The sequence below is a fragment of the Camellia sinensis genome, chromosome 3 (genome assembly GCF_055761805.1).
Source record: "Camellia sinensis isolate YWXY chromosome 3, ASM5576180v1, whole genome shotgun sequence".
In the NCBI taxonomy this organism is placed as follows: domain Eukaryota; kingdom Viridiplantae; phylum Streptophyta; class Magnoliopsida; order Ericales; family Theaceae; genus Camellia; species Camellia sinensis.
In genome coordinates, this window is record NC_138963.1 from 80,131,821 (window position 1) to 80,153,663 (window position 21,843).

General features: G+C 36.0%; 1 protein-coding gene across 2 annotated transcripts; it reads right to left on the reverse strand.

Annotated features, from left to right (window-relative positions):
- Positions 1–405: 405 nt before the first annotated feature.
- Positions 406–21,470, reverse strand: LOC114283087 (alpha/beta-Hydrolases superfamily protein). Of its 2 annotated transcripts, XM_082920154.1 has the most exons (13): positions 21,072–21,470; positions 20,909–20,963; positions 20,751–20,806; positions 19,205–19,305; positions 18,976–19,045; positions 16,443–16,512; positions 15,433–15,489; positions 15,235–15,302; positions 15,048–15,128; positions 8,403–8,480; positions 8,123–8,278; positions 5,768–5,920; positions 406–717 (listed from the first exon to the last, which is right to left on the reverse strand). In XM_082920154.1, exons 1-13 carry the CDS (start codon positions 21,255–21,257, stop codon positions 634–636), a joined length of 1,215 nt encoding a protein of 404 aa, XP_082776280.1. In that variant the 5' UTR covers positions 21,258–21,470; the 3' UTR covers positions 406–633. The 2 variants fall into 2 exon arrangements, with proteins under 2 accessions (XP_082776280.1, XP_082776281.1); XM_082920155.1 differs by lacking the exon at positions 15,433–15,489.
- Positions 21,471–21,843: the final 373 nt, after the last annotated feature.

Genomic DNA, 21,843 nt, shown 5'->3' on the forward strand with positions numbered 1-21,843 from the left:
AGCCAAACATCTTTTTAGTCATAATCAAAATTACAATCACGATATATCATAACTGAATCATAATTAATCCCACAATGTATCATAATCAAATATCACAATAAATTATAATCAAATACCATAAAGATCATAATTAAAACATATGATACATACGTTTTAATGTGTGTATTATAGAATTTCTTCTAATCGATATTATAAGAATGGGAAAAAAAGAAAGATGGCATTTCCCGGAAGTTACACCGGGGGTAGAATAGAACCGGAAGTGGGAGAAAAATTATATGTCAACGTTTGATGTTAATCATGCAACTTGTAAGGTCATTGTGTGGATGCTGATATAAGACTGCTAGTTTTGTATTTTTAAGGAAGTAAGCGGCCAGTTCATATTTAAGTGTGGTTCTCAATAGGAGATAAATTACAAATATACTGAGAATTACATCTAACGGAAAATTAAACTTTCAAAGAATTTTCAAAGACCAACATACAATCACAAACATAGAACAAATCTAATAAACACAATTCAAAGACGGTCAACAAATATAAAAGGGGAAAGACCCGCAAATAAGTGCGAAGATTCACGGGGCACAAATGACACACATGAATGATCTGAAGCCAGCCACAAACAATTACTAAGCAACATCAAAATCTAGTCCTTTTGCTAATGATTCCAGCTATGATTTGTCCGAGCTCTTCACCACAATCCTCCTGTACATGATGCCCTGCCTGAAAAGGCAACAAATTGTATATATTTATCTCCAAACAAAACTTCTCTTAAGGACAATGGCACTCAAAACAGAAAAAGAGTGTGTGACAGCCCAAAGAACATCAAGTGCCATAATCATATTATTAACCAACCTTGAATACCTTACGTTAAATTCACTATCTTATTATATAAAGTACACAAGGTAAAGTAGAAATTGGTGATTAAGAAGCTTGAAAAATAAACATGTGAGTTATACTATCAACCATTAAGACTTAAGAACTAGTCACCTCTTGAATATAGCAAGCAAACAAATATTACATCAAAGTATGCTTACATAATATGACTGAAACTTATCTTGATTTAATTACCTCGCAATATCCTAAAGATAGAGATATGAAAATGTTCGTTATGAGAAAATGCAGAAGGTGTTAAATATGAATAGGGAACCTAGCTAGCTTTGATGGACCAGAATGTGAAACTTTAAGAATGAAAACTTAATTTGTATTGAAGAGTTAGGGAAACTATTTGAAATGGAAAGCTGAATGTTTAGACGATTTAGAAAACCTTAAGTGAGGAGTTTAATCATTTTAGTTTAATGAGCAGAGTTTAATGGATACTTAATTAAAAATTAAGCAGGATTAGTAAAAGTTAAGAGAGATTAACTAAGCCTAAGCAAGATTAATGAAGCTAATGAAGATTAAGAACTAAACATGATTAATTAGAACTGTTAGAAATTGGGCGCCCATGTGGCATGACCGTTAGAACCTTTTCAACCTTATCCAAATGGGTTTTGAATTTGAATTCAAACCTATTTGGATAGCCACTCAGGATATATATCTATCATATCATGATATGGATAGATGATATAGATATCAGATATTATCTTATTTAACAAATGGATAAATGAGATAAATAGATTATATATCTGATATATGAGATATGGGTGATTAAGTGGAAAAACAACGTATGTTTGTTTTTTTTCAAGATACTGACTCTCTCCCAAAATAACGATCAAAGCCATTTGCACTGTGGTTTGTGTGGGTGATATTCAATATTGTAATATCACCTCACTGCTGGGTTGATTGACTAGATTCAGGAAGCACGTGATTTATCCACGAGGTTTTAGATCAAAAAAGGTATGATCTAAACATTTTATTCCGCTGCATGTTTTATACTTTGATTTACAAGAACTAAACATGGTTAATTAGACTAATGGAGCAATTAGTGATTAAGCTAATCAAATCATACGAAATAAAAGAGAAGAATTTAGAGAGATGGAGAAGAGTCGAGAAGTTGGGTGTTCTTGAGCTCAAGAAGAAGAAAGCAAAAAGAAAAAGAATAGAAAAATGAAGAAAAATCAAAGGAAGGTAGAATTTAAGCCTACAAATCAAAGAAAAATCATCCATAGGTAAGAAACTCAAACCTCTTTCATATTTTAATACCATAATCTAGCTAGAAATTCATTTGAACTAAGTTCTAGGAAGATTAATGTGAAAGAAAATAGAAAAGTTAGAAGTTAGAAAAGGGTTTGATGATTTGCTTGAAAAACTAAGTTTTGAATGGTTCTTACCTTCTACGTTATACGGACTCGGGTACAGGTGTGGGTATCGGGTGCGGATGCGTATCTAGGGGTCAGATACTTCAAAATTAAAAATAGAGGATACTTGAATATGGATCTAAATTTGAATACGGGTACGGAAATAAGTTAAACAGTTATTTTTTAAATATATTTATTATATAAAGATGAGTTAAAAAAAACTAAGGAAAAACTAATTTTGTTTAAAAAAAATAACGAATAAAATTATAAAAATTATTTTAGGCATAAAATAAATTATATTATATATGATAAAAAAAATTATTTTTATTTTAGACATAAAATTTATATTATTTGTGATATATTATATTATACAATATTTTTTTGGATAAATAATATAATATAATATGAATAATATATGACAACTTCTGGAGGATATAGCATCAGAAAGAAAAAATATTATATTATATAATAATAATATAAATCTAATAAAAAAGAAGAGAAAGAGAACAGAGAGAAGTCAATAGAAGAAGAGAGAGAGAGAGAGAGAAAGTAGAAGAACAGGGAGATCGAGAGATGAAAGAGAAGATAGAGAAGGAGATCGAGCATTGAGCAAAAATCGAAGCCCGCGACCAAGTCAACAATTAGATCGACGTCTTCACCCTTTCGAACGGCGACCAGGTTCTTTCTTGCTATCTCCTCTTTGATTTCTTCTGCTGTATCCGTTTGTAAAGAGCTGTATCCCGGCCGTATCCCACACCCGTATCCGTGTCGTGTCAACGCGGGTACCTCCGAAAATCTAAGAAGTTTGTGTAACGTAGCTTACCCTAGATTTTAGTTATATAAATGCTATACTATGAATCTATATCATTTCTTCATACCTAGGAGCCTTAAAATCATGTATTTGAGGATTGGAAGTGGTGAAATAAAAAGAAGTTTGGAAAAGATATGAAACTTGAATCAAATCACATCTTTTAGTTGTTTGATCTCAAAATCAACACATAAAAATGTGTTTCTATTGATTTTCCATCATATTTCTACGCATTACGGAGTTATATAACATGTTTTAGGTTTTGGAAGCTTGAAAAATGGATTTTGAACCTCAAGAATAGCCAAGAACAGCAAGAATCCGAAGCTGCCCAAATCTATCGCACGTGCGGCAGCAAAAACTGCACATGTAGCGTGCCCTCCGCACATGCGGCAACCCAACCCTGAACCAAATTGGAGCCTTGAAATAATTGCGCATGCGTCCCGCACATGCAGCCCTGGATCCCGCACGTGCGGAAATCAGGGTAGTTGCTTGTTTTCTTTTCTTTTCGATCCTTTCAACCCTCAGATACCCTTACGCACGTTTTTAACCTAAATGAAAGATGAACACGATTCGAAATCAATCTAAAACATATTTAACTAGAAAAGAAAAAGCTAAGTTAAGATAATTTAACTATTAAATCTTTGCTTTATCAATATTTGTATTCTTATGTTTAAACCGAGACCGTTAAGGAGTAAAGCCGAGCATGAGCCATCTGTGAGTAATATTTTTGTTAAGTTATGTTTGAAAAAGTGTTTTATAAAGTGTAAAGTGTTTTGTTTATGAAATGTTTATTTTATTCAGAATAAATGAATATTCTATATTTCTGTGAATCTAGTAGTGACATCCTTTAGTGAGGCTCTTGCCATGGGGGGGTATAATACCATGGCCCTTCGATTATTGATTTGCAGAGATCTTCATTTGACAACCATGTATGGTTGGATAGTTTACTCTATTGGATGTACCATGTTATTATGCTTTTGATTATAAGCTATTCGTATGAATTATTCGAATGCTTTTGAAATCATGAACTGGAATGGATCTTTTGTAAATGCTTGGAATTCATTTATTTACCACTTTATTTTAATATTATTCACTAGGCAATGCCTCACCCCACACCTTATATATATGTAGGTGCAAGAGAAGCATTATGAAGAGGATAGCTCCGAGGAGTTTTTGTATATATGCTAGAGTCAAGGACGTTGTAATATGTCATGTATATATTGCATTTTTCTTTAAAAGAATATGTAAATAAGAATATGTAAATAAGAATGATATATGTTTCATTTCATATAGCAAAGCACTGCTTTGAATTGATGTTTTAATTGGACTCAATATAGGTAATTAATGACTTCTACACTCTTTTGTAAAGAAACTTTTTACCCCAACTATCATAAGAGTCCAGTTTGATTTGATTTTTGTTCACCCAGGCCTTCGGTAGTCAGCGACTACTGGCCGGTCACCTCACCATCCTATTTGGGACGGGTTGGGGTCGTGAGAGAGAGAGAGAGAGAGAGAGAACCATACTACATTTGGAAGTAGAGAAGACAGATGTAAATTGGAATAGCTAACCCAAGGGGCAAGCATGAGAAATTATGAATACTGATTAGTGGAAACAACTTAGAATACTGAAGAACCTGATGAGAACCTCCATGACGAACTATTTCAAATGCAACATAAGCATTGACATAACATGAGATAGCATACAGAGAACCAGTTTAAAAGGCAATTTATCAAAAAAATTGTGTTAATGTTTCCAATTCGAATTCTTAAACGTCTTAAAATAAGTTCCTACATGAAAGATGTCATTTGTGGGTGTGTTTTTGACAATGGAAAATACCACTTGAAAAAACTATTACCTCATGTTCTTCAAGCATTCCGCTTTATTTTCAAATTTGATTTTTAAAAATAAAGTTCTCCCTCATACCATATGGACAGGAGGAAAACTGAAACATTTTAAATCTAAATGCATACATAAGCTCAGTTCCCAAAAGAAAAATACCCACATATGTGGAGGATCCAAAGATTGAAAGGAAAAGGTTTCATTTTCTAGAATGCCATAAAATGAAATGAACTGTTAAACCTTTACATATAAAAAATTATCAGGTTAGTCAGGAACACCAGTGTGGCAGTATGCTTGTCCAATTACACACATTCAATTGTTCACTTTGTTCCTATTTTTTTTCGGAAAAATCGTGACATGCCACCTATTGTTGGTGGGCACATGACCTTATGGCGTTCCGGGAACACCAAATAACTTCTTGCTATATAATGTGTGTTCTCTTTGTTCCACTTTTAAAGAAAACACCTATGGATTTTCTGATGCGGAATGTGTGTCCACCATGGATATTTTATAATTTTTCTTTATTTAATCTGTTTTAATATTTTGTTTTAATTATAGTTTAATTTAGAGATTTAGTTTGGTTAAGATTTTATTATTATTTGTTTCCATATTCTAGTAGGATCTGGTTTCCTTTTCTATTAGGGTTTTTAGCCTGTGTAAGTATTAGGTTTGCATTGTATTCTTCAGCTTTGATTAATGAGAGTTGAAGTATTAAGGCTGTGGCCGTTGTGTTAGGACTGTGGTCCTCTTCTTCCTGCCCTCTCTTTCTTCTCTCTTATCTTGCTCTAAAGCATTCTACATCATTTTCCTTTTTCAAGGTAAATGGAAGGTAAAACATGTTTCCCCAAACAATTCACATTAGTTGGTAAAAAGAACTGTTAATACCATAGGAAGTTCGATGAGTCTATGCTTTGAAATTTCACAGAAATCTTCGACTCCATCATAGGTTAACCAGCGGTCTCTTTGGCCCCAACATATTGTGGTTGGAACTCCCCAATTTTTGTCCATAAGTATCTTCCTCATTTCTTCAACATAGGTCTGCATTAACAAAAAAAGAAATGAAGTTGAATTAAAAATCAGCATCATCTTTTTCTATGATACATTGGGTTCTGGAATTTCTGCATGCACCATTTGGAATAAATGGACTATTAACCCAATAGAATGTAGCAGAGTCTAGTCAGTTCCCTAAATCTTGGCATAAGGCACAAAGTTTGAAGCTGTCTAAAGCATGCACCATGCATCATATCCCACCAAGATATTTCTTGAACTTAATTTTGGGATGAATAATGAACCTTTCACATACAATGTTTTTGTTTTAGTAGGGGAGAGTAAATACAAACTTCTATGTCAAAATAATTGTCATAGAACCTTTTAAAAACCAATCATGAAAAAATTATGCTACAACTGCACATTGACTAGAGCATTTAAGATTCAAAAAAACAAATACCATCTCAATTCACAGACTTCCAACTATCATTAGTCACCTCTCTCTTACAATAACAAATAATATCCTCAATAATAATGATTGAATAGGCCTCACTTTAGCACTAAATTTTTTTTTTTAAAAAAAAAGTACACAGTTTAATACCCCCTGGATTGGATCTGGGAGGGGTAGATTCGGTACAGACCTAACTCATGTTCAAACTGACAACCCTAAGGTTAGAATAGGCTAAGGTTTAACCACTGAATTAGTGGCCCTTATACTATGTTCAGGTTAGTAGGCCTCACTTTTGCATTGGTATCAATGATAGAATCCACTCTAGTCCAGCCCTAGGAGGGCTGAACACCTCTGCAACGTTGTGTTCCTGTTAGTCCCCCAATACAATTACCTAGTACTTCCTTAGTTCAACTGATCAACAAGCTTAGCATCCATCGTAAGCCTTATTCAGTCATATAGTGTGTGTGTGTGTGTGTGCGGGCGCGCATCCCAAATTTGTAGCTGCCTTCATTCTATCATGATGTAGAACATAGCACAGCAAATGCTTAGACTACAATACAGACATATCCTGAACATGAAAATATGCATAATGGTTTCTATAGAACAAACAAGTCATCTCAATTTAGGAGTTCCATATCCAAGGATCTGTCCCACCATATCTTCGTCCTGGAGTGCATGAGGAACAACACTGAGGATACTGCTACCTTTGTGCTTTTCCATTGCGTTGGTCTCTACTTCTCAAAAGTGAGTGGGTCCATGAGTTCAAGGATTTTCAGACCCCCAGCATGGCCACAAGCCTTTATGTGATCATCTTGAAGTCCTCTACATATGTTCAGTTATTACCCTTCAATAATCTCTCCCTGGTTTACCATTGTTAGATGGAGACATTAACAAATGATTTATGGCATTCTCGGCAAGCATGGACACAAGAAGGATGGTTCCTAGATCCATTGTTTACGTGTTTGAGTGTATCAAAGAAGTCTTGGTGTCTGACACAACATCAACATGGAGACAACTCTACAGAGAGTTCCCAAGTTACCTAGATGATCATACCAACAGTGGTGTAGAACCAGAAAACGAAGAAGTACAATTAGAGTTTCTGAATTCTCTCAATCAATATTCATCAAGCAAAACATGAGTATCTCCCTTACAGAATCCCATGTATGTGTGTGTGTTCCATAACCAAATAAGGAAATTCAGCGAAAAAATTAGAAAAAAAAATCCTAAAATTAAATCTCCTAAAATTATTAGGCTGTCAGTTGGCGCCTCTTGAACCTAAAATATGTCTTCATGCCTTTCCTTGCTTGATCACCATCAAACAGCTAAAGATATTTTTTGTATTGTAATTTTTTTTTTTTTTGGCAAGTCATTTATGTATTGTAATGTTATTATAACTTGATTTTTATTTTTTTATTTTCGCTTGGAAAGATTTACCTGTGACTACCCCAACCTCCCCACCTCCCTATACAACCTAAGTGAAATAATAGAAACATATTGGCTATTTTTTTTATTCTAAGCATTCACATATGTATATTTTTTTTCAACTAGGCAACAATCACACTTAAACCCAACATAATGTTGGAATACCGAGGGGATACCATCTAGCCCACTTTCCTCTTCAGTTTTTTTGACTTGGAAAGGTACTTACAAACAGGTGAAAAACTGCCACCAGTAGAACTTAACATTGAGTTTATTATCTCTGAATGTATACCCCTTCTTTTGAACATAACATTCATAATGTGCTAGAACAAAAGTGTCCAGGTAACTAGACCAAAAAAGACAATGGGAAACCATAACTGTACCTCAAGTTCCTTCTTCATTGCCCTACTGATCGCATTCAATGCAAACCCTGAGGAACCAGATGTGAGGTAAGGTCTTCGATAAACCATTGCATCATCTTCTTTCATTTTGTAAGGACCACAGCTTGTCAAGGCTTTATCACTGGCCCTCAGAGGATCCTGGATGGCAGATGAGCTGGATCAAAAATCAAATACTAACATCTATATTGTAAAATCTTCAAATAAAAGATAAAATGATCCACATGAGTATGATAATCTTAAAATTTTCTTGCACTCTTCCTACCTGGGAAAATATTTCACCCAACAAAAAGTTGCTGAATATGGACAATGTTGATGGCAGGTTGGCATGTTTTGCTGTTAGCTTTAGTACACCATGAAGAAAAAACAGTATTAGGTTTCATCATTTGAAAAAAGGCAAAGAACATGCATGCATCACGCCTAAACGAAATTGGATAAAAATATGCACACTAGCTTGTGTGTACAGAATTTGCTTCCATCAAACTTGTCATGAATAAATTTAATACACTGAAAATTGCAGAACATCCACTAAGGTTTTTCAGAGTTTCACTGCGCTTCCAAGAGGATTTTGCCCTTATCGACATAAAATTTGTTACGAGACAATGCGTGCTAGAATAGAAATAATTTAATGAAAATTAAAACTGAAAAGAGGCAAGGGTAAACCAATACAAAACTCAGGGGAGTTTAGATTACTGCAAAAACCTTAAGGGAGAGAGCCATAATTTCAAAAATGTCATGGGAGGTCAGTATTGTGAGAATATGTGTATATTCTATATTTGGCATGATTGTGATTATACATATTATGGGCGTAATTGTGCATAGGCGTGATTGTATTTTCCTTTTTTGGTTTTAGTGTTAGAGCTATATAATCTAGGTCTTCTTGTAATCAATTACACAATTGGAATATACAGAAATACAGAAAGCTTACATGGTATCAGAGCCACGTCTGAAATCCTGGGTCTGGCCTTGATCATTCGAAGTTCTTTCTCTTCGTTCCCGCTTGCTCGTTTGAAGTCTTCTCTGGTCTTCTCCGAAGCCACGAAGGTCTTTCTAGGCTTCTCCGGAGTCGCAGCAGTCTTCTCCGAAGTCACCACAGCCCTCTCTGTCTTCGCCGAAGTCGCGACTGACTTCTGGTGCTTGGTTTGACGTTGCGACTCTAGTCTGGGTTTGAGGGATCTCTCTCTCTCTCTCTCTCTCTCTCTCTCTCTCTATCGCAACCTCTCTCTCTATCGCAACCTCTGTTTTGGCTCGATTTTTGGTTTTCTCTCTCTGGCTGTGTCAATCAAAGCTTCTGCTTTGGCTTTCTCTGGTCTTTGCTCTCGATTTTAGTTCTCTTTCTGCTCTCTGGTCTCTGTTTTTTTATTCCAGTCCACTAGTATTTGACCCCTCTGTCTCAACTTTGGGTTATTACAGTTTGACCCCTCAAATTTATTGGGTTTTATCACTTTGCCCCATCAGTTCCCTTCTCTTTTATTTCTGGTTCATTACAACATCAGAAGATAAAATCCAAACTATTAAATGCAAATTTACAGGTGACAACTATGCTTATTGGTCTAGTATTATGAGAAATTTTCTTCTCGGTCAAAAAAAATAGGAATATGTTTTTGTTTCTGTTTCTGGTTCTGGTTCTGTTCCTCGTCTGTCGGATCTTAAACAAGAAGAATATCTAATTTCCTATGACACTTGGGATTGTGATAATGCTCAAGTTTTGACCTGGTTCCATAACTCTGTGGATAACTGTATTGAGATGATGTTCTCTAAATATAGCACTGCCAAAGAGATGTGGGATTACTTACAAAGTGTTTATCAACAGTCCAACTTTGCCAAACGATATGAGTTGCAGACAGCTATTCAGGAGCTCGTCAGTAGGATCTATCTATTCAAGATTTCTATATTGAAATGACAGGTCTCTGGGATCAGTTGGCTCTTATGGAACCTTCCAGCCTCAAGGTTCTAGATGCTTATATTGAGTTTCAGGAGCAGGGTCGTTTAGTGCAGTTCTTAACAGCTCTCTTCCCTCAGTATGAGGCTATCCGTGGTGGCATTCTTCACCGGTATCCTCTTCTCTCAGTGGATGCCATTGTTCGTAAGCTTCTCTCCGAGGAAACCCGTCTCAAAATGGCTAGTCAGACTCCGTCTCCATCTATCTTCCTAGCTCCTGCTCAACCTCCACTATTATCGACCTCACCGGTTCAGGCCACTGCCAAGCCAAAAAAAAGGCCCTTAACATCCGATGAGTGTGCTTTCTATCATCAGAAAGGTTATTGAAAGTACAACTGTCCCAAGAAGGGGACGTTCATCATCTCAGCAGTCTCAGTCCCGAGCTCCTACTCAGAGTTCTTTCCGGCCTCCCGCTGCTTATACTGCATCCACTCCGGCTCCACGTCTTGATTTGGCCTTCTTGAGTACTCAGCTTGCTGAACTTCAACAGATCTTATCCACCGCTCAGTCATCTTCATCTACCTTTGCTCTCACCTCTCTTCATTCAGGTTTGCTTAGGTCCTCTTTAGGTATTCCTTTGTCTGTTTGGCTTTTTGATTCTGGTGCCTCTCATTATATGACTCCTTGCCTTTCCTTACTCCAAAATTGTATCCCCCCTCATTTTCCTATTACTATTAATACTGCTAATGGGTCTAATATGTTTCTTTCTTATCTATTGGGTCTGTTTTACCCTTTGCCATGTCTACTGTTACTATTCCTTCTGTTCTTTACGTTCCTCAACTATTTGACAGCTTACTTTCTATCAGTCAGCTTGATACTTCTGGTTTTGATGTTATCTTTTTGTCTTGTATCTATTATGTGTAGGATCGGGTGTTCAAGAAGTAGATTGGCACTAGCTGTAAAGTTGGAGATCTCTATGTGGTGAAAAGCCTGCATTTTCCTCTATTTACCTCTCCCGTTGCACTTTCATCTTTTCAATTAGATTCTCAGTCGAGTCAGTTTTATTTATGGCATTCTCGCCTAGGTCATTTGTCTGTTGACCGTTTACGGTCTTTAGCTCAGTCAGGATTATTGGATAAAATTTCTCCTAGTCAAATTAATAAATGTCAAGGATGTAAACTTGCTAAAATGACAGCTTTACCTTTTACTAAAAGTTCCTCTATTTCTGTTTCTTTTTTTTCTCTTGTCCATACTAATGTCTGGGGGCCCTCTCCTATTCTCACTAAAGGGGATTCTACATAATATGTATCCTTTGTTGATGATTGTACCTGATATACCTGGGTTTATCTTATGGATCATAAATTTGACTTTTACTCGATCTATCGTACCTTCCAGTCTATGATCACTACACAGTTTGGGACTATAATTAAAATGCTAAGGTCTGACTTGGGTGGGGAATACTTTAAAACTGATTTTTGTGAGTATTTGACCAATTTAGGTACCACCGTTCATCAAACTTCTTATACTGATACACCTACCCAAAATGGTTGTGTTGAGCATAAACAATGGCATCTCCTTGAGACAACTTGATCTCTCCTTCTCTCTGCCTCTGTCTCGGCCCCATCCTGGGGTGAGGCCGTTCTTACTACTACTTTTCTACTCAACCACATGCCGACACCTCTCATTTCTAGACGATCTCCTTATGAGACTCTGTATTCCCAACCTCCTAATTATTCCCTCCTACGTGTTTTTGGGTCTGTTTGTTTTGTCCTTCTTCCCCGTAAAGATAGGACCAAACTTAGTGCCCGGTCTGTTCTGTGTGTCTTTTTGGGTTACAGTTTTACTCAGAAAGGCTACCACTGTTACGACCCTGTCTCTCGCCATGTTGCCTTTCTCGAACGTCTGTCTTACTTTAAGCTTCCCCCTCTCACTGCTCTAGTCTCAAAAGCAAATTTGGTTGCTTCACGTTAACCCATTTCCTTTTGAGGTCCCGTCTGATGTGTACATCTCCACTGTTCCTCCTGAACTTCTCCTCCTGCTTCTCCTCCTACTTCCCCTTTAGCTACTACCCCTCCTTCGGCTTCTTCTCCTCCTTCATTGTCAGTCTATTCTCGTCATCAGCCTCCCCCTCCACCAGTTGTCTTGGGCCCGGTTGTTGCCCCTTCTGCTTCTTAAGACTTTGATCCTGCTCCACATCGATATCCTACTCAAGCGTGTCATTCTCCAAACAGGTTAGGCTAGTCTAATACATGTTTTTCTACTTCCTATGGTATTTTTTTGTCTACTATTCATTCTTTTTCAGAACCTCAGTCTTACAAGGAGGCCTGTTAGGATCCCAATTAGGTTCGAGCTACTGATGATGAGTTGTCTACTTTGCATAAAACTCGGACTTGGGAGTTGGTTCCTTTGCCTATTGGTAAGAATCTGGTTGGTTGCAAATGGGTCTACAAAGTTAAGACTCATTCTAATGGTTCTCTTAAGCTTTACAAGGCTCACCTGGTTGCCAAGGGTTTTTCCCAAGAGTATGGTATTGATTATAAGGAGACCCTTGCCCCTATCGCCAAGATGAATACTCTCTGTACTTTGATATCTGTCGCTACTGTTTGCCATTGGCCTCTTTTTCAAATGGATGTCAAAAATGCTTTTCTTAATGGTCATCTCACTGAGGAGGTTTACATGCGTACTCCCCCTGGCCTTCACTATTTCACTGGACAGGTTTGTCGTCTTCAGCGTGCTCTGTATGATCTAAAGCAATTTCTTCGTGCTTGGTATGATCGCTTTTAGACTATTATTACTGCACTTGGGTTTCATTCTTCTGCTTCCGACTCTGCTTTGTTTTTATGCCATACCTCGGCTGGTTTTGTTGCTCTCTTACTATATGTGGATGATATGATCATCAGTAGCTCTGACTCTTCTGCTATCTCTGATGTCAAGCAACATCTCTTCTGCACCTTTGGCGGATATACCGATCCGCCAAAACCGACCGAACCAAACCGATCCGCCGCATTTTGGACAGATGCGTGATGACGAGCGGACAGTTACGGATTGATTTTCTCCAATTCGCCAATCTGGCGGACGGATGACAGATTTGAGATTCCTTTGGCCGCAACCGAACCGCCAAACCTCGAGCACCCCTAGTAATTTATAAGACTTTGTGTTTTCAGTTTGTTTAAATATTTTGTTAGTGTTTTCAATTAAAAAAGAGTTTAAATATTCCGTTGAAAAAAGTTTTCAACTTGAATATCTTTTTTGAATTGAAAAAAATAAACGTATTATTTATCTATATTTTTTGGTTTTTAAATCTATCACTAAAAATAATAAATAGAAATATGATATATGCTGGTTGGTTTTTGATTTCAAAAACAGATTAGATTGTTTTGGTCATGGTTTTGGTGGTTTGAATTGTTTTTATATTTTAAGAACTACAGATTGTAATACTTTATGTGGATGAGGCATGCTGTGATTGTAGTATGTGGATGAGGCATGCAGTGATTATGATATTCTAAAGTTTCAAACTTTATTGCTTTGGATGAGACATGCAGTGATTGTAATATTTTTTTAAGTCATTGACTGTAATACTTTCTTCTTCTTTTTTTTGAGGAAGTGCACAAGTTGAATTATGTTGAAAATTTATAAAATTTTAAACCTCCAAACCGATTCGCATCTTTCCGTCAAACCGCCAATCCGCTCAATCCACATCCGCCGGATTAGCGGACGGATGCGGATTGATTTTCTTTAATCCGCCAATTTGGCGGACAGATGGCGGATTGGAGGTTCCGTGGCCGCAACCGACCCGCGCCCACCCTTAGATCTGGGTCCCTTGCGGTATTTTCTTGGTATTGAGGTTGTTTCTTCTCCAAAGGACTATTTTCTGTCTCAGGCTAAGTATGCTAATGAGGACATTCACCATGCTGGTCTTACTGGTCCTAAGGTTGCTGAGACACCTATTGAGCTTAATGTGAAGCTCAACTCTACTGATGGTGTCCCTCTGAATGATCTCACTTTATATCGTGAGCTTGTGGGTTGTTTAGTTTATTTGACTGTCACTCGCCCTAATCTTACTTATGTTGTTCATGTGGTTAGTCAGTTCGTTTTTGCTCCTCACTCTACCCATTGAGCTGATTTGGTTCACATTCTTCGCTATCTCAGGGGCACCATCTTTCAGGGCTTACTATTGTCCTCTACGTTCTCTTTGGACTTGGTAGCCTATGCCGATTCTGATTGGGTTAGTAATGTTGCTGATCGCAAGTCTACATCTGGTTTCAGTATGTTTCTTAGTGATTCCTTGATCTCTTGGAAAAGTAAGAAACAACTCGTTGTTGCTCGCTCTACTGCCAAAGCTGAGTATCGTGCTATGACTCATGCCACTGCTGAGATTGTTTGGCTTCACTGTCTCCTATTTGATTTGGGTGTCCCTCAATCTTCTCCGACCTTTCTCTATTGTGACAACTGCAGTGCTATTCAGATTGCCCAAAATATTGTCTTTCATGAACGGACGAAACACATTGAGATTGATTGTCACTTTGTCCGCCAACATCTATAGTCTGACTCTATCTCGCCTCATTTTGTCTCTTCGGCTTTGCAACTGGCAGACTTCTTCACCAAGACTCACACTACCACTTAGTTTCAGTTTCTTCTTAGCAAACTCTTAATGTTTTCTGCTAAAACACCTTGAGTTTGAGCGGAGATGTGAGAACGTGTATATTCTATATTTGGCATGATTGTGATTAGCGTTTGTATATAATCTAGGGTCTTCTTGTAATCAATTACACAATTGGAATATACAAAAATACAGAAAGCTTACAAGTATTACTGTCATAAACTTCAAAACAGGAATAACAATTTTTTAGTTATCAATAATCCAAACTTGGCAATCTGATAGACCCAAAACAATCAGAACAGTAGAATCAGAACTTAACTTATGTTATGATTAGATATTTAAACATATAATCAAAACAGTCAGAAATTAGAATGAGCAATGACAGAAAAATATATCAAAACTGGACAAGAATGTTTGAGTACAACATACTGGAGGATTGAGGAGTATAAGATTGTTGAGCTTGTCCTGATGACTGCTAGCATATTTGACGACAACTGGAGAAAAATATCCCTGAAAAGCATATCATCAATGGAGATTTTCTTCACCAACATATCCCATAGGGGGCTAACTTGACTGCTATATCTGTGTTTTCAGATTCAGAAAAAGACAAATATACCTGTGCAACGAGAGAGACCTTGTTGGTACCAAGTTCATTAAGAAAAGATTCCAAGGATGAGACATATTCTGCAAGCCACAACAAATATTATAGTATGGAAGATTCTCTGTTAACTCTCAAAATCAAGTTTTGGCATAGCTGCACTAATCTAGAACTCTTATCCTGCAATATTTTTAGTTGAACTGGAAAAGAAATTACCAGCCAAAGTGTAGTCAAATCCATATCCAGGTTGGGGCTTATCTGAAAATCCAAAGCCTGTAGGAATGGGAAAAAGGAGGAGAGATTTTCCTTTATTAAATAATGGCCTCGTTTGGGAAGTGGCTATTTTAGTAGGCTATTTTAGTTTTTGGCTATTTTAGTAGGCTAAAATTTTTGTGTTTGGGAAGATGATTGGATTTTTTTTGTGGTTGGATGTGATGTTTGTGAGAGAAAAAGTGAAATGATTATGGGTTTGATGTGATATTTTGTCTTATTAGCTATTTTAACCTATTTTGTCTTTTTGTGATTTTTAGCCTAAACTAGGCTATTTTTTTTCTTCCCAAACACCCCCAATAACCAGTATAAGATGCATTGTCATGGTGACAGATGAATCACTAAGCATGACAAACCATCATATTTAAAGATTAATAGGATCCTTTGTTACATAATAATTAGAACAAGGATTATTGCTACAAAAAGTGATAAATCATTAAACATGACAAACCATCAGATTGAAAAATCATTAAATTTTGGAAATAAGATGGTTTAAAATACAGTAAATCTCACACAATACAAAACCACATGTTAGAGAGAGAGAGAGAGAGAGAGAGAGACCCAGCAGAAAATGTAATCCGGTTAAACACAGTCAGAAATGATTGCTAAGTCAAATGATATCATAAAACTAAAGGTTTGAGTGAAGAAATCTGACTCCTGTGAATGCTGGCTAGATCATCAAGAGTACAAACTGTTCATCGATTCAGTCATTTAAGAAATAAAGAGCCACATAGATGAGAAAGAGAAAAGACTGATTATCCAGTTGTTGAAGTACATTCAAACAACATTTCGACATACAATTGCAATGCTCCATTAATCAAAAAAATTCATAGTTATTGTTTTACTGTCTTTAAAAATCACAAAACAAATGAAAATTCATAGGAAAAAACTTGCAAGGAACATAGCATTAATCATTTAAAATTATTTTTTCTTTAAAAGTAAGTCTAGGATCTTACCTAGCCAATCAAAACCAATGGCATGATAGTCCTTGGAGAGTACAGGAAGAACTTTGCGATAAGAATATGCCTGCAACATAAGGAATGGAATATATTAGTGAATTGAGAATTTAATCTACATACACTGTTAAAGCAACCATAACTTTCAATCCGTCATAATTTTTTATAGGTTAACATTGCAATGGACAGCAACAAGTTGTTACTAATAACTCTCTGGAATTACCTGTATGATAAGGGAAGTTACCCATCAAGAATCAAGAAATTAGTCTAGAGAAATTAATAAGTTTGTCTGAATGGAAAAGCACAATAAGCAATTGTAAACAACAAAAGTAATCATGATACTTGCTCACATTATGATGATAAATTTGAAATTCAAGTATAATGAAAGTCGGAAGTAATTCAGAGTTCATTGATCTAACTGGAAAAACAACATGACCAAAACAAGGTTAAGATTGAAGCCAGTAAAATTTGAGGGAAAATAAAGGAAGTTGTTGCAATTTGAGAAAGTAAGGCATATTTTTTTTGGAATTTTTATTTCTTATTTTCTCGTAGTTTTCTTTCCTAATTGGTGAAATGAGTTGCTGAGGCAGTGGGTAAAATAACAATGGTTACAATAACAATAATCTATAAGTTTTTGCATTAGAATCTTCTACCAATAGAATGAGGGTCATGAGTATTAAAAAGGCAAATGCACACAAGCATGCACACAGAAACACACTCACATGTCAATTGGATAATTGAAACCATCCCTAGCTTGGCATTGAGATGATGGGTGGTCACTGGTCATGAGAGGAGTTCCAAATTCTAATGGTTCAAGGAGGCCTCGTGTTTGACTCCAATAAATTATTTGATGTTCAAAGCTTGTCATTCTTCTAATATACAAAATCAAATGGTTATATGGCATATATGCCTAGAAAAGTAGATGTGTTTGATTTCATAATCCGTCCCATCTTATTGGACAAAGTGCCATTATAATTCGAGCCAGGGTCTGTAAGGACCTTCAAACCTGAGTTCCATTCAATGAAAAGGCATGGTAGTTTGACATAGTTATGGTATAACATAGATATTGTCACCCAAAACCAGCAATACAATATGCATTGCAACATAGATAACTGCATAATCAAATTATTAGCAAGAATGAGATAATCTATGAAGACAAATCATAACATCGGACAATGCAATGCTATATGGTAGAAGCAACCAACTAGACAATGGGGCATATTCAGATAAGACAGATCTTCACTTTTTCATTAGGTTTGATCAAGATATATGAAAGGTTCATTCTACTGGCCACTGTCTTAATCTATTGACTGAAACATATTGTGCATGCCAAATCTCCCTAACCTTTGATTGGATTTGCAGAAAAGCTATGGGGTCACATGTATTTAATTTTACATCTGAAGAATACATTGCTCATTTTTTATTCACAGATATAAACAGCAACAAAGCTAAGTAACAATACAATTGTTCATACATGAAAGTTCTTCTCCTTTTGCACCCAAATGTATGGGTGCACTAAGAAGGGAGGGCTTGGTGTCATTGTGAGGACATAGAATCTTCTTTGTCCAAAATAAGAAGTGCTTCAGCAGCTGCCAGTAGATTATGGGCAAAGATAAATGTATTTTCTAATTCACCGCATCTTGTTGCTTTATTTTCCACCTTTTTTTCTTGGTTTTCTTTTTTAAAAAGAACAGAAAAAAAGAAAACCTTTCCTAACAAAATCACTGCATTTGGTTCCTTAATCAGTATTTAACAATAAGTTATTGCGATCATCTTGCACATACTTTATCTTTCAGGTGCACTGGCATCTTTCACATAGGTTGAGAGCAAGAAAATTAGAAATTATTATAACACTGTAGCAATCATGAGAAGTTCAAAATTCAAAATGTTCAGTCTCAAAAAGGTACAAGTTCAAAATTCCAAACCGTAAAACTTCTTTGGACAGGTCTCCTGACAGTAAAAAAATATTCAAACTGAACAAATACATTATCCTTCGAGGATATATAATATCATTATTCAACGGAAGACTCCACCAAAAATTATAACTAGACCCGGAAGAATCAGACAAGTGCCATCTGTAAACATAACATCCACCAAACACATTTAACAGTATATTCGATACAAGAGCACATAAATAAGATGCATGCGCATTAACTACTCAACATGATACATAAAACATTGAGGATTAATCAATACAACAACTATTCAAGCTATGACATCATAATTCCACAGAAAAAAACATAAATTTTTATGGCTTTAAACATTGACAATGACTATGTAAATCAGGATCCACATTATTTCAACTTCAGCTCAAGTGAGTTTGTTCAAATCATTATGTACACCGTGACAACACTGCCAGTTGGTGTGTTATGCCATATGTCACTATGTAATTAGACAAAGTGTTAGACAAAAATAAATATAGTTCCGATATATTTGCAAATGTTAATGAAATTATCTCAGAATTCAAAAGCAGCACAAAGATGAAGAAATTTCTTGCATATTTGAGCAGATCAGAAAAGAACATAAGGCTCACCTGTGAAGGGAAGCCATGAATTAAAACAATAGGAGGATTATCAACGCTTCCACTTTCAATGCAAAACCATCTATTGGAAAATATATAGAGCATTTTTCAATCGGTGAACCCTGCAAATATGCCATCCTCAATTTCTGCATAATATGGGGACCTAAGCCCATGACAGGATTTAAGCATGTTCAAGTCCTCCATTACAAACCAGTGATGTTCTAAATACTCCCAAATTTACCTGAAATTATCATCTGAGGTCTGAGAACCACCACCCATTGCAAGACCAAAAATTGGATCTTTTGCCTTCTTGCCAGCGCCAAAAACAGGATGAGCTTTCACCTGAAAAGATTATAACCACCAAAGAATTCTTAGATAATGATATATGATCTCGTGACACTTAGTAAAAGAGACTTGCTTCCAACAAGGAGAATATCTACTACACATAATAGAATTTGCACCTAAAATAAATGTATATATATCTCCATCAAAATAAAACCCTTTTTTGTTTTTCTATTCATTCCTTTTTTGTGGGGACTAAGAGAGAGACTAGATGACAAACAAATATTAAAGGTTCAATTTGCTTTTAGGATTTTTTTTTGCTTAGCAAAAAAGGGTAAGAGAGGCGACACGTGGCAACCCTCCCCAGGCATGACCATAGGAGCCCCTACCCGCTGGAAAGCTAGACAGGGGGCCTAGATGGGTCCTCAAACATGGGGGATCCAAAGGCACTCCCTCAAGATAGGCTGAGCCATAGCATGAGCCCAACCGCACAGAGAGCATAGTAGCAAGGAGCCAAGGAGTCAGTGGCAAAGGATCAGTGGACATAGTGAAAGGGCATAGTTTGCTTTCGGCTAGTAGTTGAAAAAGATTGATATTGTTGAATGCATTGAATCAATCTTAAGAATTTCAAAGAATAATAATGTTCCAATCTCATTCTCACCTATGGTAAGAAGAGCACATTCTGCTAGTGTCTAGCACCCAAAGTCATTAAAATTTCAATGCATTTCTCTTCGTATACACACCATTCAAATTGAAGGAGACTAGTTTGGTGAAAGAATAAATTAAAACTTTGAACCAAGTATGTTTTCATAATATATCATATAGGGCTTTTGCCTTTGCTAGTTCACAAAAAATGTATCAAATAACTTCACATTTTTTCTTTTCATGTGTGTCGCAAGTTCGCAACTCCATTTTAGATGATGCATTAGCGCCTCTTATTTTTATCAGGAGAAATAGAAACCATTTTCACATTTGTTTCCAGTTATCTTTTGTGGATTTTATACTGTGAAAAACTGTTCAAACTAAAGAAGTAAATTACTCAGGTCATGGACCACATGTCATTGGCATGAATATGCATGTATCCTAGGAGTATCTAGAACCCAAAGTTGTTAAAATTTCAATGCATTTCTCTTGGGATACACACCATTCAAAATTGAAAGAGGCTAGATTGGTGAGTGAAGAAATTAAAACTTTGACCCGAGTATGTTTTCATAACTTGTCATATGGGGCTTAGCAAATAGTGTATCAAAATAAGGCAAAACCAAGCAGAATGCACTCATTGCGGTCTAGGAATTACAATTACAATATATATTATATGAAAAGAAAAATGTAATGTCATCAAGTTTTGAAATTAGCCTTCTTTTTCTTTTTTGTTCACACAACAATGACCTACATATAAACAATTTAAAGATGATTTTTTTAAAGAGGAAATCCAAGCTAGTTAAGAGCAAAAATTTTGTCCTAAAAATTCAAAGTGGGAGTAGAAAGGGGTAACCAAGACTTACAATCTTTCCTCTGCTGACCCATTCATCTGCTGGATTCGGCCCGTCCGAGTACTTCCCTGTCCAAAACCAAATATAACTTCAATCATACTGAAACCACAACTAAATATCATTTCCCCTTGGCTTTCTTTAGAAATGGACAATTCACAAGTCTGTCTAACCTCCACTGAAAGAAAATCCATCCCCAATTGAAACAGGAGCATCCAGCAAATAATCCTAATATTGATCATACCAATAATAACACTAAAAAATTCACACTACAAAAAGGGCATGCATTGAAAATAACACAACATGAGAGAGCTTCAATCACGTTTAAAAGCAAACCTCGTCGTCATTGATGCTGGATCGACAGGTGAGACCGAAAGATTTCCTCTTTGGGGAAGTCCAAGCTGCTGATTTCAGTGACCCATTAAGAAGTGACAATGGGGATGCAATAGAGGGGTGAAGAAGGAAAAGAAAATTGTGGGATTGAAGCGAAGAAGGAGAAGAAGAAGAGAAATGAAAGGCCATGGTGAAGAGCTAAGATTGGCGCGAGAGGGAAGAGAGGAAGGGGGTTCCAAATGGAGTGACAGTTAAAACGGTTATTGTCATGCATTGTATAGAAATTGGGGGAATTGGATTGGATATATGGGGTTTTAAATAGGGATAGGGTTTCTCTGGTTCTCATACCTCCCAATTTACTACATATTTTATTCCTCTGGGTCGGCTCTTGCTAGTATTTTAATTTTTAATTTAGGCACGGTTTGGCAAGAGTTTTATTTATTTATTTATTTATATATTTTTTTTTAAGTGAAGCAGACAAATAAAAAGTTTTATAAAAAAAAAAAATTCAACAAATTTCACCATATTAGCAAACTGTCACATAATACATATTAATTAATTATTTTTTTCTTATAACTATTTATTCAATTAAAAACATTATTCCAAACTCACTTTTTTCACCTCATATTACAGTCAAAAAAATTTAAAAATTATTAAAAAAAAGTCAAGTTTTGAAAAAGGCACTTAGAGTATCCACATCAGTCTCAACAAATTTTGAATCAAATTATAATCCAAAATTCACTTTTGTTATTTTAGCTTGTCACATTTTTAGTAC